At 51.7% G+C, this 19,420-nt stretch overlaps 1 protein-coding gene across 1 annotated transcript in view; it reads right to left on the bottom strand.

Annotated features, from left to right (window-relative positions):
* Window positions 1-337: 337 nt before the first annotated feature.
* The window catches only part of POLQ (DNA polymerase theta), a 580,345-nt gene continuing 561,262 nt past the window's right edge, over window positions 338-19,420 (bottom strand). The window contains exon 31 of the mRNA XM_085621032.1: window positions 338-646. Within this exon, the coding sequence (XP_085477158.1) occupies window positions 620-646 (27 nt within the window). The 3' untranslated portion in view covers window positions 338-619. The remainder of the gene's footprint in view (window positions 647-19,420) is intronic.

Here is a 19,420-nt window from a genome sequence, read left to right as displayed (position 1 = left end):
CATCTCCATGAGTAAAGATGGTGTTTGCATCTGTGCTTGGCCTGGAGGCCGGCATCTCGAGGAGTAAAGATGGTGTTTGCATCTGTGCTTGGCCTGGAGGCCGGCATCTCGAGGAGTAAAGATGGTGTTTGCATCTGTGCTTGGCCTGGAGGCCGGCATCTCGAGGAGTAAAGATGGTGTTTGCATCTGTGCTTGGCTGGAGGCCGGCATCTCGAGGAGTAAAGATGGTGTTTGCATCTGTGCTTGGCCTGGAGGCCGGCATCTCGAGGAGTAAAGATGGTGTTTGCATCTGTGCTTGGCTGGAGGCCGGCATCTCGAGGAGTAAAGATGGTGTTTGCATCTGTGCTTGGCCTGGAGGCCGGCATCTCCATGAGTAAAGATGGTGTTTGCATCTGTGCTTGGCCTGGAGGCCGGCATCTCGAGGAGTAAAGATGGTGTTTGCATCTGTGCTTGGCCTGGAGGCCGGCATCTCGAGGAGTAAAGATGATGTTTGCATCTGTGCTTGGCCTGGAGGCCGGCATCTCGAGGAGTAAAGATGGTGTTTGCACTCTGGTTTCCACACTGTGTAAAACGGGCTCATTTATCGGCGGGCTTGGCTTTCCGCTACACACTTTGAAGGTCAAGTCAAGAATACTTTATTTCGACTCTAAAAGAGCAATGAAAAGTTGTACACACACATTTTCATTTAGAGACAGCAAGTACACATACACAGAATTTACAGATGTTAAAATGATCAGTATCTGCTACGTATCTTAAAAAGATAATTTAAAATACAATATATGATCTCAGTTGTTCCTAGGGAGAGTAAAAACTCCATTGCCAGTTTGTAATTCATAATCCCTGCAGAAAGTAATAAAGGGCGAACAAACTGTTTCCTCTGTGGGGTGTAAAATCTACAGAAGAGACTAAGGTGCGCTGTGCTTTGAGGTGAGCAGTTATCACACGGACAAACAGGGAGTGAAGCAAACCACGAGCCTTGGATAGGGAAAGCAGCTAAAAAATGTACGGTTTCTAAGCTGGACCTTATCAGCAGAAATTCCCTTCTTTCGTATAGGTCAGTTTGTAAGTACAGGGCAGGTTCTCTTTGCAGTTGTGAGAGGCGCCCTGGCTGACCAGTCACACTACATGTGGAGCCAGCCCGGACATAACTTTGATAACAAAGTGACTTTATAGGGGCAGGTGATACACTGCTTAACATGTCGGGGTTTGCATAGTATTCTGGAACACCCGTTTGACATATCTAAGCCAAGGGATGTCTAAGCTATTATCCAACTTCATGCAGTCCGTCAGTATAGTGCCGCAGAGGGCAGCCTCTGGGTTCTTCCAGATTTTCAACTAGAGCAACAGCGGTTGGACCGCTATATAGTCTTTCAAATAACTCAAACCAACTTCCTCATGACAAAAAGAAACAGCAGAACTCTGGGACACCGAGATAAGTCTTCTTAGAAACGTATTCTCTACTATTTTGAGGGATTTCTAATTTATGTGTCCCCACATTTTGAAGGTATAAATCACAAGAACAACTCCATCTTCATGGGGAGGTTTGCGAGGGGGAGGGGGGGTTGTTAATTTAAAAATAAATAAATTAAATTAAACCTTTTTGCCGGCCAGCCGGGTCCCGTGTCTTCACTGCTCCTGCTCTCCTGAACAGGAAGCAGACAGCCAGGCTCCCTCCCTTGGCCAATCACAATGCTGCAAGAAGCGTTGTGATTGGTCGGGACGCCGCCCAGCCAGCGGCTTATGTGTAGGCCATGTTCTCCATGCAGGCTGCATTGCATCCTGCATGGAGAAGGGCAGTGTGTGTATGACTGGTTTGGGTGGCTCCAGAGGGCTGGCCAAACAGTCTTTGCGCACTCAGGAGTGGGCACACCACTCCTCCCCTGCCCTGGTTGCAGAGCAGCCCCACACACCCTCCCGCCAGCAGCCAAACATAAAATGGTAAAAACTGAAAGTTATTACCATTTTATGTTTCTGCTTCTCGCACTGCAAGAAAGCAGTGGGGTGACGCTCCTCTGCCCTAGTGGAGGAGCCGCTCCTGCCATCTTCTATCATCGATAGTGCGCAGAAGCCTCCACTAAAAGTCGTGCTACCAATCATTGAAACACGGATCCCCAAGCCCAGACAGGAGCTTCTTGGCTAACTTCTTCGTAGTTCCTACCTACAGCAAATTTACATAGTCTAATCTTTCTGTAACACTAGTTTGGTGCCTTGTCGGAAAAGGTTTGACCAAAGGTGAGAGGATGAGGCATTACGGCCAGATCTGCCTATAACTTCCTTTTTGGCACGTTGGCATCCCCACCAATTGCTTCTAAATAAGTTGTAAATGGGTACCTCCAGTCATCCTTTCCCATACAGGGCTGACCTGGACTGTCTAAAAAAAAAAAAGCTGGTGGCAGAGGTTTCCTCTGCGAAGACAATGTAAATACCTTGACACCAATTTGAATTGTGACTAGATTGCATATAAAATACACAAATGTACAAAGTCTAACAGCAAACTACAATCAAATGAAGCCATCACTTGTTTGCTGATTGACTCGATAACCAAATATTTGCTCAGAGTGTGCCTGTCACCAAAATTTCCAATAGACAGGCAGCGTGGTTAACAGGTACTCATAGATCAAAACTTATATGCACAATAACGGGGTACCTGTCACTGAGACTTCCTGGTTGACAAGCATAGTCGCAATTCACGCTGTCTTCCCAACAGTTCCCACACCTACCACTGACAGCTCCCCCCTCACACGTTACCTTCTGCTTCCAAGAACCCACAACAAAAGCAAACGCTCTCCGTTGAGGCGCCTCTTTACATTGGTTGCTAGGACGCCCTCAGAGACAAAGCCGATGCAATGCAGTGTCACATTAGTTGCTAGGACACCAACTACACGTCTGACCACAACGCACTGGCCAAGCTGTGAAGACATCAAAACAGCTTAGCTCACCACAGACGTAGACGTGCGTACTGGCCCACCATAAACATGCGTATTCAATGTACTCTACCTTGTTCCCGACAGCTGCTGCATGAGGCTTGATTATGCCTCCAAACTGTGCCCCTTAGTTCCTTTCTCGTTCTCAGCCTAAAGCGCTCCGCAACCGCTCTCACGCTACTGCCGCCAGCTTGTTGGTATTCATATCAAAGCCCCTACTCAGGTTGAACCCAACATTCCTCAGAGTTGTGATAAATTCAGCAAATTCACCATGAATGGTTCCTGTCCTGAATGCTGGGTTTTCAGATTCCTTTCCTTCCCAGGGGTCTCAATAAAATACAACTGTTATAATCCAAATTCTGGAAAGCAAATGAACGGGATCCATTTCAAATCCTTCTCTCTCGTTCCCATTGTGTGTCCTCTCCTGAGCATCCCCGCCCCCACTCTTGGGAAGACCAGGACACAGGGTGGACGTTGAATTTTCTTTATTCAGCGAGAAGAAACGGCCCCAGGTACACCAAGATCCTCAGCAACGGTCTGCCCAGCTTCTCAGAATCCTCAACCCAGATTCTAGAAGTGGAGCATTAAGCTGCCTAGGAACAGCGTTGGGTGACCAGGTTACATGACACAACATAACAGACCAGAGCTGCAAACTTTGGAACGGGGAAACCAGGTTCGAGTCTCAGCATTGGCTCAACGTCATTTGATTCTTGGCAAATCACTTAAACGCCCCGTACTTGCGAATACGAATGTGTCCTTGTGCAATGTAACTGGTGCTCAGGTGAAGTACTCCAAAGCGTTCGAGTCGAGTTTGTGCTATATTAACCTGCAAATAAACATAAAAGCATTTTCATTGACAAAAAACACCGGTGACGATCATGTGAGAGGAGGGTTTAAGAGGATGCAGCCTAGTAGAGAAGCCTGCGCAGCACATACCTGCTGTTCAGGGTGGAGTCTGGTGTTGATTAAGATGTCTACCCTAAAGGGACAAACCTTCCCTTCAGAGGAAACTCTTCTCCAGGACGGATGGCAAGTAAATTGTGACAAGAGAAGTTAATGGCAGACTTCAGAAGGTCCTTCCTGGCATTAGGGGGTGCTCCCCTTTGCTCATCAGAAGATGGGTTTGCCTCTACTTACTCTTACTTATACTGAGGTGTGGAGTTTGTTTGCCATGTAGCTTGGAATGCGTAAATGTAAAGTTTTATTGGCGATGCTAGCCAGTAAGAAGTAAGGGCCAAGATATCTCTGAGCAACAGATTGACAAATTGGAAAAATAGATCCGATTAGACAGAAATGGACATCTCCAAACTCATTGCGAATGCAAAACCCTCCTCCCACTTCGCAGAGCCCCTTACAGCCTCCATGGCAATAAATCTCAGTCAGATCATTTCACCCCTCTGGACGATGATAATAAACAGCTTGCTAAGCACTGGGGTCATGCAAGACTGCCTAAAATTTGGCCGAGTCCCACCACTTAAAAAAAAAACGGGCTTAGACCATGAAGACCTTAAGAACTTCAGGCCAATCTCTAATCTGCCCTTCCTAGCCAAAATCCTCGAAAAATGTGTCCTACTCCAACTCAACCAGCACATTGACACCAACAATCTCTAGGACTCTAACCAATCAGGCTTTAGAAAGGGCTGCAGAACAGAAACCGCCTTACTAAATATAGCAGATGACATCCATAAATGCATGGATGCAAGTCGCTGCTGCCTGCTCATCCTCTTAGACCTATCTGCGGCCTTCGACACGGTGGACCATAAACTTCTTCTCAACACCCTTAAACAACGGATCAGAGCAGGCGGCATGGTGCTGAAATGGTTCACATCTTCCTTTCACAACTGTTCTCAGCAAATCAAAATAAACAATGCAACTTCCGAAACCTCTACGGGGGGCGTGGCCGCATGATGGCCGCACTTTGAGTGGGCTCTGCCGGCCAAGCCATTTATCCGAATATAATCCTGCAGACAAAGTGCGCCTGGTCTCCCAACACCACGCCATCAACACTCACCTGACCCTGGGGTGCAGATCGATCGCGCTCCTGTCTCTCTGTGATGCTGCTGGACGGAGATTTGCCGCTGTGAACGCCCCGGGCCTTCAGCCCCGTGACTGGCGCGGCTGACCTGGCCCTTTCGGCGCTGTCTGCGGACTCCCTGTCGGCCTTGGACCCGCGTCATGTATCCCGCTCCTGACATCCTTCCTATGAGAGCCGGTGAGTGCTGTTGGTGTGGGGGCGTGGCGGGGCTGGGGGCTTAGGCCTCTCCCCCACAGGGCCGGGAGATGCGGGCGGCATGCCCCCCTCACCTCCCTGCTGCGCATCGCCCCTCTCCACTCCGGCCTACTGGCTTCCTGAGGCCCGCTGTGTGGTTGACAGCGCTGCCTCCGCTGCATTGTCGCCACCGGGACCTGGCCTCCGGGGACGACTCTTCTGGGCTAAATGAGAGCTGGGCACCCGACCAGAGGAGGCACGATTGCTGCTCTTTGCGGCGGCTTCTAAGCACCGTCAACCAGATCCGGCCCGCAACCGGTCCTCTGCGTGGCATTGGCTCATCGACCCTGGCTGTGCCCTGTGGTTGTGGATGACCGGTGCCTGCGATGGCACATTGCTCTGCACCCCTTTGGCCTGCTAACTGACTGCCTTGCCGGCCACCTCCCAGGGGGCCCTCTCGCGCTGTGGTGAGGCACCTCCGGCTCACGCTGTGCCTTTGCCTGCTCTGGGCCTGCCTCACCTTCACGGCATCAGCGGCTGGGTGGCCGCCGCTGCACCATCTGGCGGACCTGCGCACCAAACATTGCCACAGCTTCACCGGACTGGCCCATCATTTCCTCGCCGGATCGCGCCTCACATTTCCCATTCGGGTGGGCCTGCTGACTATCTGCACCGCCCGCTGGCGTTGGGTTTGCTGCGGGAAACCTCCGTGCTACACTTACAACTGGCCCACTTTTTAACTGCCTCTGCCCATTGACTCAGCCGCCTGCTGGTCTTGTGCCTCTGCTTTCTCCTGCGCTGCTCCACCGCCTGCGGGCGCACCGCTTTCTTCCTCACTCCGCAGCCTACAATCCGCAGTCTGTTTGCTCCAACTGACATGGGAAGAACCAACCCCAAGCAGCCCAACCTCTACTTCGACCAGTGCCGTCAGACGCGCCAGGAGGGCACGGGCGCTGATGGAGAGGAATCTTCGGCTCCACCCGACATGGCTCCAACACGTGAGGACGACTTAAAGGCCATCATGTTGGACGTCAAGTCCACTGTCACCGGCATTGCAACGCAGCTGGATCAGTTGTCCGCCCGCCTGGACACAGTGAAGGCCCTAGTCGACTCCCATGATGCCCGCCTTCTGCACGTGGAGACTAGGGTGTCGGACGCAGAGGATAACGCCACCCAGGACCGTCAGAAACTGTTGCAAATGGACAAAATATAGATCTCATTCGGACCAAGAATGAAGATTTGGAGGCGCGCTCCCGCAGGAGCAACCTCCGCATTACGGGGGTGCTCGAGTCCACCAATATTCCCCGCATGGAGGACTATGTGGAGCAGTTGGTGCGTGAGCTCTTTGGCGATATCTTTTCTCCGGTCTTCATTGTAGAGCAGGCCCACTGTTCCCTCGGGCCTCGCCCTGGCCCTGGCTTGCCGGCCCGCCCCATCATAGCCAACATTTTGAATTTCAGGGACCGCGACGCCATCCTACGTGATGCCAGAGAGAAAGGGGAGATCTGTCATCAGGGTAATTTACTCTCGTTCTATCCTGACTATACTACTGCGGTCCAGGCGGCTCGCCGTGAATTCCTGCCGGCAAAGCGCATCCTACAAAAGTACGAGATCCCCTACTCCCTGGCCTATCCTGCCAAACTGCGCGTCAAGCAAGGCTCTAAGACTCTAGTCTTTACGGATCACAGAGAGGCGTTGGCTTCTCTGGGACAGGTCACATCGATCCCCGCCCGCCTCTTCCCAGGCTGCTGCTGACAACAATCTTAGTGACAATGACTGACCGGCTGGCAGGTTCTCTTCTTTCAGCTCTTGGGACCTTTTGCCTCTTAGCTTAAATGATGGCTACTGAATGTTTGTTGCTCCCTAGGCCATCACGGGCTATTCCTTTATTGTTGACGTGGTGTTCTTTACGGATTACTGTTTTTTCACTGGTTGTCTGCTGCCGCTTATGGCTTGGCCACCCTGTCTTTCTGGCAGGGGTGTATGCTGGCCGCTGCCATTCCCTCACGGGATAATTCCCTTCTTTGACACAGTCCTTCCCATTCCTAGTTGTGGGTCCCTGGGGTGGGTATGGGGGGTAACTCAGCCTGATTGGGGGGTTGATGTGGGAGAGGGGATGTGGGGTATTCTGGGTATCTTTATTTTGGGGGCGGGATCGGGTGGTTGGGTGTTGGGGGCTTGGGATTTGCAACCCGTAAGTGTGACACCACTGTTTCTTTCTGCGTTGGCTCATACTCCGAGCCATTTTATGACATGTTCCCTGTCTCCTGCTGTCCACACTCAGGTCGAGGGGTTTGTATTGTTCGCTTTGTTGCCTCCTAATGAGGCCCATGTTGAATTTTCGATTGCACTATCACAAAGTGATTCCACGGTAACCGCACTGCTACTCTTTCCCGTTATCCGCTACACCGCTGACTGCAATTGTACACAGTCTCTGCATTCTTCTTCACCTCCTTTTTGTCACTCCGTTCCATGATAATGTGCCATGACTGACACTACACTGTGGACCTGGACCGTCCATGGGCTTAATGACCACCGTAAAGCGCGAATGTTGCATGCCCATCTTATTCGGCATGGGGTGGACATTTGTTTTCTACAAGAGACCCATCTGTTACCGGCCACCTCCTCCAGAATTTGCCCCTGACACTGGGGTGAAATTCACTCTTCCTTCTACTCTAATTACTCACGGGGGAGTCCATACTGCTGCGTAGAGGGCTTCCATGGCAGACCTCACAGGTGGTCATTGACTCTGGGGTGCATTTTGTGATTCTTCATGGCACCCTTCGGGCCCAGCCCCCGACGCTTGTCACGTTGTATGGCCCAAATTGCGACGACCCGGACTTCTTCACGCAAGTCTGGCACCACATCTCATCCCTTGGCCCTGCTGCGCTCCTCTCGGGGGGCGATTTTAATGTAACTCTATCCGCTGCCTTAGACCGCTCAGGCTCTCATGCCTCCCACCCGCGTGCGGCTTCACTTCTTAGCTCCATTCTTTCAGATAACTCCTTGTACGACGTGTGGCGGCATGTTCACCCCGACGTGCGGGAGGGCACTTGTGTCACTGGCACACGTGGTTGCTGGTCCCGTCTCGATTTGTGGATCACTACTACTGATGCCTTGGTCTGGCTTTCTTCCGTTGACCATATGGCGCGCACTCTCTCAGATCATGCTCCCGTTTGCCTATGACTTCGTCTGCCGCACTCTCCCTCCCGTGCCTTCTCCTGGCGGCTTCCCCCTAACGCGTTGCGCAATTCAGTCTCTCGTGACGAAATACAAACTGCAATTGTAAAGTACTTCAAGCTCAACGAGGGTTCGGTGGATTCTCAGTCTACGCTCTGGGAAGGGTTCAAAACTGTCATTCATGGGGAATGCATCTCCAAGCAGTCTGGTGTTCTCCGCTCCATCCACCGCACTCTTGATATACTGGAAGGTGAGATTAAGGCACTCGACTCCTCCCACGCCAGAGCTCCACACCCTGACACGCTTGACCAGATACGTGGGAAACTCACTGATTTCGCCGACGAGGCCGGCAGAGAACTTTCATTTCTCAGTAGGGAGGCTCGGGCGCGTCGCTTCGGTGAGGGGGACTGCCCTGGCAAAACCCTCGCCAACCTCCTCTCCCAGCCCGTACCACTTCCCCTGAGGAAATCAAAATGCGCTTCACTACATTTTTTCACACAACTCAACACGGCCGATCCGGTACCATCGCGTGAGATACTCGACCAGTATTTCGACTCCCTTCAGCTCCTTTGGCTCGGCAATCCCCATCGGGAATTCTTCGATGAGCCCGTCTCAAAAGAAGGGATTCTAGCGGCAATCAATAGCATGCCCGGTGACAAGGCCCCCGGCTCGGAGGGCTGCCGGCCTCTTTCTATAAAGCCTTTGCCCCACTTTTGATCCCTCATCTCGCCTCCGTGAATAACGAGTCTTTCGAAACAGGTCAGTTCCCCCCATCGCTGCGCGAGGCATTATTAACTACTTCTGAAACCGGACAAACCGCCTGAACTACGTGACTCCTATCATCCCCTATCCCTTATCAACACAGACAATAAAACTTTTGCCAAACTACTCGCTTCGCGTCTCCTTCTGTAGTGAAGGCAGCGATTTAGATACATACATTGCTATGTTAGCATAAGTGCGTTAGATGTTAGAAACGCTATCTTGCCACTTTTTGCTGCTTTTGCACACGACACTACAGAGACATGTTATTATTGGAAAACTGCTTGCTTGCCTTTTCTTCACATGAGAACTGTCTGTTGTTCACATCCCTAGACGTGCACTGCAACCTTGGTCTGAACATTGTGTGCAATTACAGTCTGAGCCACCAAACAATGTATGTTTTTGAGTTCAGGTTGATCGGCCCACTCTCTAGCCATAACACGCACACAGCTGCAAATACCTGAAAGTCGAGAGCCTTTAATATTGCAGTTTGCATGCATTAGACACACATTCTGGAGAAAAACTTTTCAAGGCGCAGAGCAAAGCTGATCCTGTGATGTGATTCACCTAAGCTGATCTTTACGGTATGGGGTTCCCCATTCAGACCTAGAGACCTTCTATTAGTATAACAATACTAGCTTATTAGCGAAGGGAAGGTGGTTGTATTCCACTGTCATTTGTAACATGATTTCTCCCTTCATTTTCTATGGTATTGTAACACTGCTGATGGTATTAATCTTAATCATTTTTCTGCTTATGTTAGCCAAAGTACTGTATCTTAGGACACGTAGTTTATAAAATAAACCTTTTAAACTTTACCGTGTCTCTGATTACTCTTGTTGTGGACCGATATGAGAATAATAACGAACAGGTATTTCATATTCCCACCATTCCTGAGAGTACTCTAAGTCGCTTTTTCTGGGTTGTCTATACATTGGGACCTCCGAGAGAATACGGATAACGAATGGGACACTGATGCTAGTCGGATTGGGGTTGTGGGTACGGAGGTGAGTTTTTCGTACACAATTCACTGAGGTCCTGGTTTCCTGCGCATAGTTCTGTGCATGAGCAGAATCCCTGCAACACTTCCCCTCATGCCGCTCATCACCCGCCCAGACCAGTCCGGTTTCATTCCTGGTCGCGCGACCTCCCACAACCTTCGGATCATTTTCTCCGTGCTTCATCAAATTAATCCCGCGCTCCCAGCAGTTGCCACCCTGCTCGATGCCACCAAGGCTTTTGATACCTTGGAATGGCCCTTCCTGTTCTATCTCCTTCCCCGGTTGGGTTTTAGCCAGGTCTTCTTACGAAAAGTGCAACTCCTTTACACTCTCCCCACTGCCCGTCTCCGGATAAATGGACAAATCTCAGAGTCCATTCCCATCAGACGCGGCACTTGGCAGGTCTGCCCGCTTTCCCCCATGCTATTCGCTGTGGCAATGGAACCCCTCGTGGCTCGGCTCCGTCAACACCACACCCAGAGGGGCATTGTTGGTCTCCATGTATGCGGATGACATTATCCTTTATGTCCGTAATTCCCAAGAGAACCTCAGCCCGTTGGTCCGTAAGGTGATACGCTTTGGTGGGTACTCCGTAATTCAGGTCAACTGGAATAAGTCGGTACTATTCCCCCTCACAGACGCTACTGCGCCCTTCATCCCCGATTATCCGTTTGTGCGGACCTCAGAGCACAGTAGATATTTGGGCATTTGGCTGAGCAGGGACGTTGATGAACTTTGGAAAGTTAACTTTGGCCGTGCAGTGGACTGGTTCGAGTCCAAAATCCCACTTTGGAACCGGTTGCCACTTTCTCTGGCTGGGCGCATTGCCATTGCCAAAATGGTGGTACTCCCGAAGTTTTTATAACTATTCGTTAACATCCCCATCCCTCTCACCTCTCACTTCTTTCGCAAAATTCGCTCTCTGCTAATCACTCTAATTTGGGCCGGTCGGCAACCCCGGATCGCCTACAGCACACTCACTCTCCCGATGTCACGTGGCGGGCTCGGCGCACTAGATTTCAAGCTTTATGCCCTCAACGCTCAGGCCAGTTTTCTCCATTTCTTACTTCACCCCACCCCGTTTCAACCCCATGTTGCGGTAGGAGCTGATCTCGCTGCCCCGTGGCCGCTCACGACCGCCCTGTTTGCCCTGGCGAAACTCCTTCACAATGAAATTGACACGATTGAGACCCTGCGCTGGCCCTGGGATAGGCTCCGCAAATTTTCTGGCTCTGATAAGCTTTCCGCGAACAACATGCCAATATCTCATCACCCCGCTTTTCCTCCTCTTCAGTCTTCTGGGATGATCAAACGCGCTGCGCGTCTGAGACTTTCCACAGTGTCAGACCTTTATCCTGGGGACACTCTTTTCTCACTTGCCGACGATTCTGGCCCCATGGACACTCAACTTAGGGCTATTTGCAGGCAGCTTCACCCCACATTCCCCCAGCCCCCCCTCGATGGCCACTCTCTATCACCTATATGCATCTTCCTCTCCTAAAAAGTTGGTCACTAAAATCCACGCTTACACACTCGCAGCGTCCGCCATCACCACTGAGCGAGAGCGCGTCGCGTGGTGCGACGACCTGGGAACTGAAATTTCTCAAGCTGACTGGCTGTACTGTTGTAATCAGATCAAACGTCTCTCTCCAAACTATCGTTTGCACCTTATTCACTTCAAGTACATACATCTGTTATATCGGACCGCTGCCCAATTCCATAAGCTGGGACTTATTGCTAGTGATAGGTGCCTGCGCTGCTCCGTGCCCGCGGCTGACTTTTCTCACCTCACCTAACTGTGCCCCCGGGTCTCCGCATACTGGCGCGAGGTCAGCGGTGCCATCTCTGAAAATACAAGATGTAAATCCTTCTCTTCTCAAACAACGGACAAAACCACCAGGCCCAAGAAAGGATTACGCTTATGGACTCCCTAAACTTCGACCGAACCCTGGCCTGCTTCGCCAAGTCACTGGGTATCTTACTGGACCCTAACCTGAACATGATCTCACACATTAAGGCTACTGCAAGGAGTGCCCACTACAAATTAAAACTACTCAACAAAATCAAGCCCTTCCTCCCGCCTAACGATCTCAAAACTGCAATGCAAGCCCTGGTTCTATCCAGACTAGACTATGGGAATGCTACCCTCACGCTCAGCAAAATCCCACCTTGCCCCCATGCAAACCACTCTAAACGCAGCAGCAAGGATGGTCACTGGAGCTAAAAGGCACCCCCTGCATGAAAGAGCTCAAATGGCTCCCTATTGAAGTTCGCTGCCAGTTAAAAATCTGCCTGTCTCACCCACAAAGTCCTTCACACTGGTAAACCAGTCTACCTGGCATCCAAGCTCACCAAGGCAGGCCAGGCAAGACACCTGAGGAGCACCAACAACCTACTTCTCATTCCCCCCAAAGAGGCTGTTACATTGGCTTGAGTCTCCCTTCTATTTTTTTGTTGTGCCTCATGTATTTTTGCCGGCGTTAGCTGCTCAGGGCACTGTGCCACTGCTGTCCAGTGCCACAGTGCAAGTGCTCCCTATTGTAAATTGAAGTATAAATTGTGATTCCATGATTGGTTGGTTTGGTTTACCTGTCAGACCCTAGTACAGTGCACCAGGAGTGCCCAGGGCTTGTAATCCAAATACTACTGGTGGGCTTGCAGCACTGGTTGTGCCACCCACAGAAGCAGCCTGTAAACATGTGTCTAAGGTCTGCCATTGCAGAGCCTGTGTGCAGTCTGGTACTGTCATGCTGACTGGGCAAGTGCACCCACTTGCCAGTCCCTAATCCTTCCCTTTTCTTCATATCAGACACCCCTATGATAGGCCCAAGGGCAGGGTGCATTGTAAGGATAAGGTAGGACATGCCCTGGTGTGTGTGGCATGTTCCAATAGTGAATTACAGCCATTTTCGTTTTTCACTATTGCAGGGCTACCTGTTCTCCATAGGCCAGAATGGGCAGTTTGGTTATTACATTTTATAATCCTAACTGACTCAGAGAACATGGTAGAAATTCGAATTTAGTATGCCCGAACTCAGGATGATAAAATACATCTTTTAGTAAAGTTGGTTTTAACATTCTGTTTTGAAAATGCCACTTTTAGAAAGTAGGCATTTTCATGTCTAACCATTCAAACCTGCCTCTGCTAGGTTGTGTGTATTCCTTTGTCTGGAGTTTGAGTGACCGGGCTGGGGAATTCCAGGAGACAGGGTGAGGTGTCCAAGTGGTGAATAGAGAGAACTACATCCAGATGGGTGGGAGGAGCTGCACCTGGGACCTGAATAGGGCTGTGCCTGCCTTCCACAATGCTGGCTCCACCTCCTGGGGAGCGGCTGATGTCTCTGCCCTGCACAGTGAATGAAGAGAAGGAATCCTGTCAACAAAGTGCTCCAGTGCTGTACTTGCCTTCCACAATGCTGGCTCCACCTCCTGTGGGGCGTCTAATGTTTCTGCCCTGCACTGTGAAAGGAAAGGAGAAGTCTGGTAAACAGAGTGCTCAGGAACTGGTTTGGACTGGGCAAAGGCCCCTCTGCCTTGAGAGGACAAAGGATTTCTAGGTATAAATATTGGGACCCTGATCCCAAGAAATTAGATCACTTTGGGAAAACAAGAAGAACCTCTGCTGAGGGAGGAACCAGAAGAAGCTGAGGAGGAAACTATCCCTGAACCTGGGGGATTGGCCTGCAGTGGTTGCCTTACTGCCAAAGAGAGGAGAAAGGAACTTTGTGTGTACTTTTGCTCAACTTGTGAAGGATATCCAAGGGCTTAGAAAAGAGGTTGTCTCCTGCTGAAGTCTCAGGAACAACAGACTTCACCCCCCAGCTCCCCAGAGTTCTTTGGAAGTGCCTGCTGCTGTTGTTGGGCCTTCTGAGGGACTGCGTGTCGCAAGGAGCTGGAGCGCGACTCAAGAAGGAGAAGCGTGCGCCCGTCGGAGCTGTTGTCGTCGCATCTCGTAAAGTGTGTCGCCGCTGCAGCATCGCATCGAGCGGAAGCATCTCGCATCATCCAGGAAGTGTCTCGCAACGCCGAAGAAGCGTGTCGCCATCGCAGCCATCGTAGCTGACGCATTGCACAGCATCAAGAGAAGAGTCTCACATCGAGGAAGAAGCGTGTCGCCATCGCAGCCATCGTAGTTGTGGCATTGCATCACATCAAGAAAAGAGCCTCGCATCCACGGAGAAGCGTGCCGCCGTTGGAGCTGCTGTCGTCGTATCGCGTAAAGGGATGTCACCGCTGCAACATCGCATTGAGCGGAAGAGTCTAGCAAACGCCGGAGAAGAGTGTCGCTGCCAAGGCCGCTGTCGTCTCATCGCGTAAAGAGTCTTCTCGCAACATCGGAGAAGCGTATCGCATCTGGAAGATCTTCACGTAGCGGTCCACAAGGGTCACGTGGGAGACTCAGCCAAGAGTGGGCAGGGTCCCCAGCAGAAGAGTGGGGGGAACAAGGATAAACACAGGTAGTTCCATAAGATGCCTCAAAGTAATCCCCAAGGAAACCAAGGGAAAGGTTCTCAGCCTCCCCCCCAGAAACCGTCAGGGGCCCCGACAGGTCCACCTGTTCAAAGAGGGCCCCCGAGATGCTACAAATGTGGTGAACTGGGTCATTTTGCCAATGACACCAAGTGTCGCCTTTTTGGAAAACCCGCACCCACTGGTGCAGCCCCCCAGCAGATGGCTAGTGTAGCCCTGGGTGAGGAGAGGGGTGCCCAAGGTGGGTGGGGTCCCGCAGAGATGTCCCTTGTCTCATTAGGAGACTGTGAGGTGGTCCCTTGGACCCAGCTGCCTGATAACAATAAAAGGTACAGGCAGTGGGTGACCATCAATGGCCATTGAGTGGAGGCTCTGAGAGACACAGGGGCCAGTGTGACAGCTGTCAAGTGTCACCTGGTGTCTCAAGAGCAGGTTGTCCCTGGAGCATTCTACCCAGTTGTTGCCACTGACAACACAGAGAGTCACTGCAAGGTGGCTCAGGTTCCCTTCGAGTGGGGGGGGGGGTCCTCTGGTACTCTTCAGGTAGCTGTGAGGCCCGCCATGCCTGTTGACTGTTTGTTGGGGAATGACTTGGAGAGCTCACCTTGGGCGAAGGTGGAGCGGAATGCACATTTAGAAATGTTGGGTATGCCTGACTGGGCGTGTGTGACCACCCGGTCAATGGCAGCAAGTAAAGGTGCTCAAGAGGACCTGGAGCCTGAGAGGGAGGCCCAGGTACCTGGCAGCAAGAGGAGAGGCAGGGGGCATGGGAAACCGGCCCCCAAAGTTCCCACGGTCCAGGAGGGAGCAGACCCTGAGGGGGATGCCCTGGAGCCTACAGGGGAACAGGTAGCCGAACTGGGGGACCTGCCTGAGCTGACCCATTGGCAGCAAGAAGGAGGACCCTCCAGGGAGGAATTCTGCAAGGAGCAGAAAGAATGCCCTTCTCTTGTGGGTCTGCGGCAACAGGCTGCAGACCAGGCAGCAGGTGATCAGTCTGGGTCACATTGGATCTACTGGGAGAATGACCTCCTGTATACAGAGCCTAAGGTTGCTGAGCCTGGGTCAGCCCGTGTGCTGGTGGTACCCCAGCGCTTCAGAGCCTTCCTACTGGGGCTGGCTCATGATGTTCCATTGGCAGGACATTGGGGGCAGGACAAGACCTTTGAAAGGCTTTCCACCCATTTTTATTGGCCCCAAATGCGCAGGAGTTCAGACACTAGCTGCAGGACATGTCAGACTTGCCAGGCAAGTGGTAAGAGTGGGAGGAAGCACAAGGCTCCTCTCCAGCCCTTCCCTGTAGTCAGCACCCCCTTTGAACGGGTGGGTATTGACATTGTGGGGCCACTGGACCCCAAGACAGCCATGGGCAACAGGTTCATCCTGGTCTTGGTGGACCATGCCACCCGGTACCCGGAAGCCATACCTCTGAGGACAGTGACGGCCCCCGTGGTTGGACGAGCACTGATGGGAATTTTCTCCCGAGTGGGATTCCCTCGCGAGGTAGTGTCTGACCGGGGTACCAACTTCATTTCCATGTATATGAAGTCCCTGTGTCAAGAGTGTGATGTAACCTATAAGTTCACCACTCCTTACCACCCCCAAGGAAACGGGTTGGTTGAGAGATTCAACCGCACCCTTAAAGGCATGATAATGGGTCTTGAAGAACCTATGAGGCGTATGTGGGACGTCCTCTTACCATGCCTGCTCTTTGCTTACCGTGAGGTGCCACAGAAATCTCTAGGGTTCAGTCCCTCTGAGCTTCTCTATGGATACCCCGTAAGAGGACCTCTAAGTCTGGTCAAAGAAGGCTGGGAGCAATCTCCCAGGAAACCTCCCCAGGATGTATATAGCTACATGCTGGCCTTTAGGAACCAGACTAGGCGTTTCAGACAACTCGCTGAGGCGAACCTGGAAGCCAGCCAGGAGGAGATGAAGCGGTGGTACGACCAGAATGCCACTCTGGTTGAGCTTCAGCCTGGACAGAAGGTGTGGGTCATGGCTCCAGTGGAGCACTGTGCGCTCCAGGATAAGTGGACCGGCCCCTTTGAGGTTGTGGAGCGCAAGAGTCCGGTTACCTACTTGGTGGACTTGCGGTATCCCAGGAACCCCTTGAGGGTTCTGCATGTTAACTGCCTGAAGCCCCACTTGGAGAGGTCTCAAGTGGGCATGATCTTGGCAACAGATGCTGGGATGGAGGAGGAGACCGAGCCTCTTCCTGACCTCCTGTCAGCCAGAGAGCAAGATGGGTCAGTGGATGGTGTCAACCTCTCTTCCACCCTGACCCCTGAGCAACGGAATGACTATCACCAGTTGCTGGGACAGTTTTCTGATCTGTTCTCCCTGGTTCCTGGTGTCACTGACTGGTGCGTCCATGAGGTGGACACTGGGGACAGCACACCTGTGAGGCACAAGGTCTACAGAGTGACTGACAGGGTAAGGGCTTGCATCAAGGAGGAGGTCTCAAAGATGCTTTCGCTAGGGGTAATTGAGTCCTCTAGCAGTCCTTGGGCCAGCCCAGTGGTCTTGATCCCAAAGGCTGCCGCGCCGGGTGCCACACCCGAACTCCGGTTCTGTGTGGACTACAGAGGGCTCAATGCAGTCACCAGGACTGATGCACACCCCATCCCCAGAGCTGATGAGCTCATAGATCGGCTAGGGGCTGCGCGGTACCTCAGCACGTTTGACTTAACGTCTGGGTACTGGCAGATCGCCTTGACCGATGGGGCAAAGAAGAGGTCAGCATTCTCCACACCAGATGGGCACTACCAGTTCCGGGTGATGCCCTTTGGGATGAAGAATGCCCCTGCCACCTTTCAGAGGTTAATCAACCAGGTGTTGGCTGGGCTGGATTCGTTCAGTGCCGCCTACCTGGATGACATCGCAGTGTTCAGCGCCAGTTGGGAGGAACATCTGTGCCACCTCTGGGAAGTGTTGATGGCGCTGCGGAGGGCAGGCCTCAAGATCAAGGCGATTAAGTGCCAGATCGGACAGGGTTCCGTGGTGTACTTGGGACACCAGGTAGGGAGCAGCCAGGTGGCGCCCCTACAGCCCAAGATTGAAACCATCCTGGCTTGGGAGCCGCCTAAAACCCAGACAGAGGTGAGATCCTTCTTAGGACTCACGGGTTACTACAGGAGGTTTTTCAAGGGGTATGGCAACATTGTTGCACCCTTGAAAGCGCTGACTTCCAGGAAGCAGCCAAGGAAAGTGATTTGGACTGACACCTGTCAGGAAGCTTTTGAGGCCTTAAAACTGCTATGTGCACAGCGCCCGTGCTCTTGGCACCCAACTTCTCCAAGGAGTTCATAGTGCAAACAGACACTTCAGTCCATGGTGTGGAGGCTGTTCTATCACAGATGAATGAGGAGGGCCTAGATCAACCTGTAGCCTTCATCAGTAGGAGGTTACTTCCAGGGGAACACAGGTGGAGTGCTATTGAGCGTGAGGCTTTTGCTGTGGTCTGGGCACTGATGAAGCTGAGCCCCACCTGTTTGGGAATCACTTCCGGGTTCAGACAGACCACAGGCCCCTCAGATGGTTGATGCAGATGAGGAGTGAGAATCCAAAGCTGTTAAGGTGGTCCATTTCCCTACAGGGGATGGATTTCACGGTGGAACATCGTCCCGGTACAGAACACGCCAATGCTGATGGTCTGTCCAGATTTTTCCGCCTTAGTGATGAGAACTCCCAGGAGGTAGGGTAGTTCTCCCCACATTTCAGCTGGAGGGGACACGTGTTAGACCTGGCACATTGGCGTGAGTCTCCCTTCCATTTTTTTGTTGTGCCTCATGTATTTTTGCTGGTGTTAGCTGCTCAGGGCACTGTGCCACTGCTGTCCAGTGCCACAGTGCAAGTGCTCCCTATTGTAAATTGAAGTATAAATTGTGATTCCATGATTGGTTGGTTTGGTTTACCTGTCAGACCCTAGTACAGTGCACCAGGAGTGCCCAGGGCTTGTAATCCAAATACTGCTGGTGGGCTTGCAGCACTGGTTGTGCCACCTACAGAAGCGGCCTGTAAACATGTGTCTAAGGTCTGCCATTGCAGAGCCTGCGTGCAGTCTGGTACTGTCATGCTGACTGGGCAAGTGCACCCACTTGCCAGTCCCTAAACCTTCCCTTTTCTTCATATCAGACACCCCTATGGTAGGCCCAAGGGCAGGGTGCATTGTAAGGATAAGGTAGGACATGCCCTGGTGTGTGTGGCATGTTCTAATAGTGAATTACAGCCATTTTCGTTTTTCACTATTGCAAGGCTACCTGTTCTTCATAGGCCAGAATGGGCAGTTTGGTTATTACATTTTATAATCCTAACTGACTCAGAGAACATGGTAGAAATTCGAATTTAGTATGCCTGAATTTAGGATGATAAAATACATATTTTAGTAAAGTTGGTTTTAACATTCTGTGTTTGAAAATGCCACTTTTAGAAAGTAGGCATTTTCTTGTCTAACCATTCAAACCTGCCTCTGCTAGGCTGTGTGTATTCCTTTGTCTGGAGTTTGAGTGACAGGGCTGGGGAATTCCAGGAGACAGGGTGAGGTGTCCAAGTGGTGAATAGAGAGAACTACATCCAGATGGGTGGGAGGAGCTGCACCAGGGACCTGAATAGGGCTGTGCATGCCTTCCACAATGCTGGCTCCACCTCCTGGGGAGCGGCTGATGTCTCTGCCCTGCACAGTGAATGAAGAGAAGGAATCCTGTCAACAAAGTGCTCCAGTGCTGTACTTGCCTTCCACAATGCTGGCTCCACCTCCTGTGGGGCATCTAATGTTTCTGCCCTGCACTGTGAAAGGAAAGGAGAAGTCTGTTAAACAGCGTGCTCAGGAACTGGTTTGGACTGGGCAAAGGCCCCTCTGCCTTCAGAGAACAAAG

Source organism: Triturus cristatus, chromosome 8, assembly GCF_964204655.1.
Source record: "Triturus cristatus chromosome 8, aTriCri1.1, whole genome shotgun sequence".
NCBI classification, from domain to species: Eukaryota; Metazoa; Chordata; class Amphibia; order Caudata; family Salamandridae; genus Triturus; species Triturus cristatus.
The sequence above is the reverse complement of the archived record's forward strand: the minus strand, read 5'-3'. Positions and strand labels throughout refer to the sequence as shown.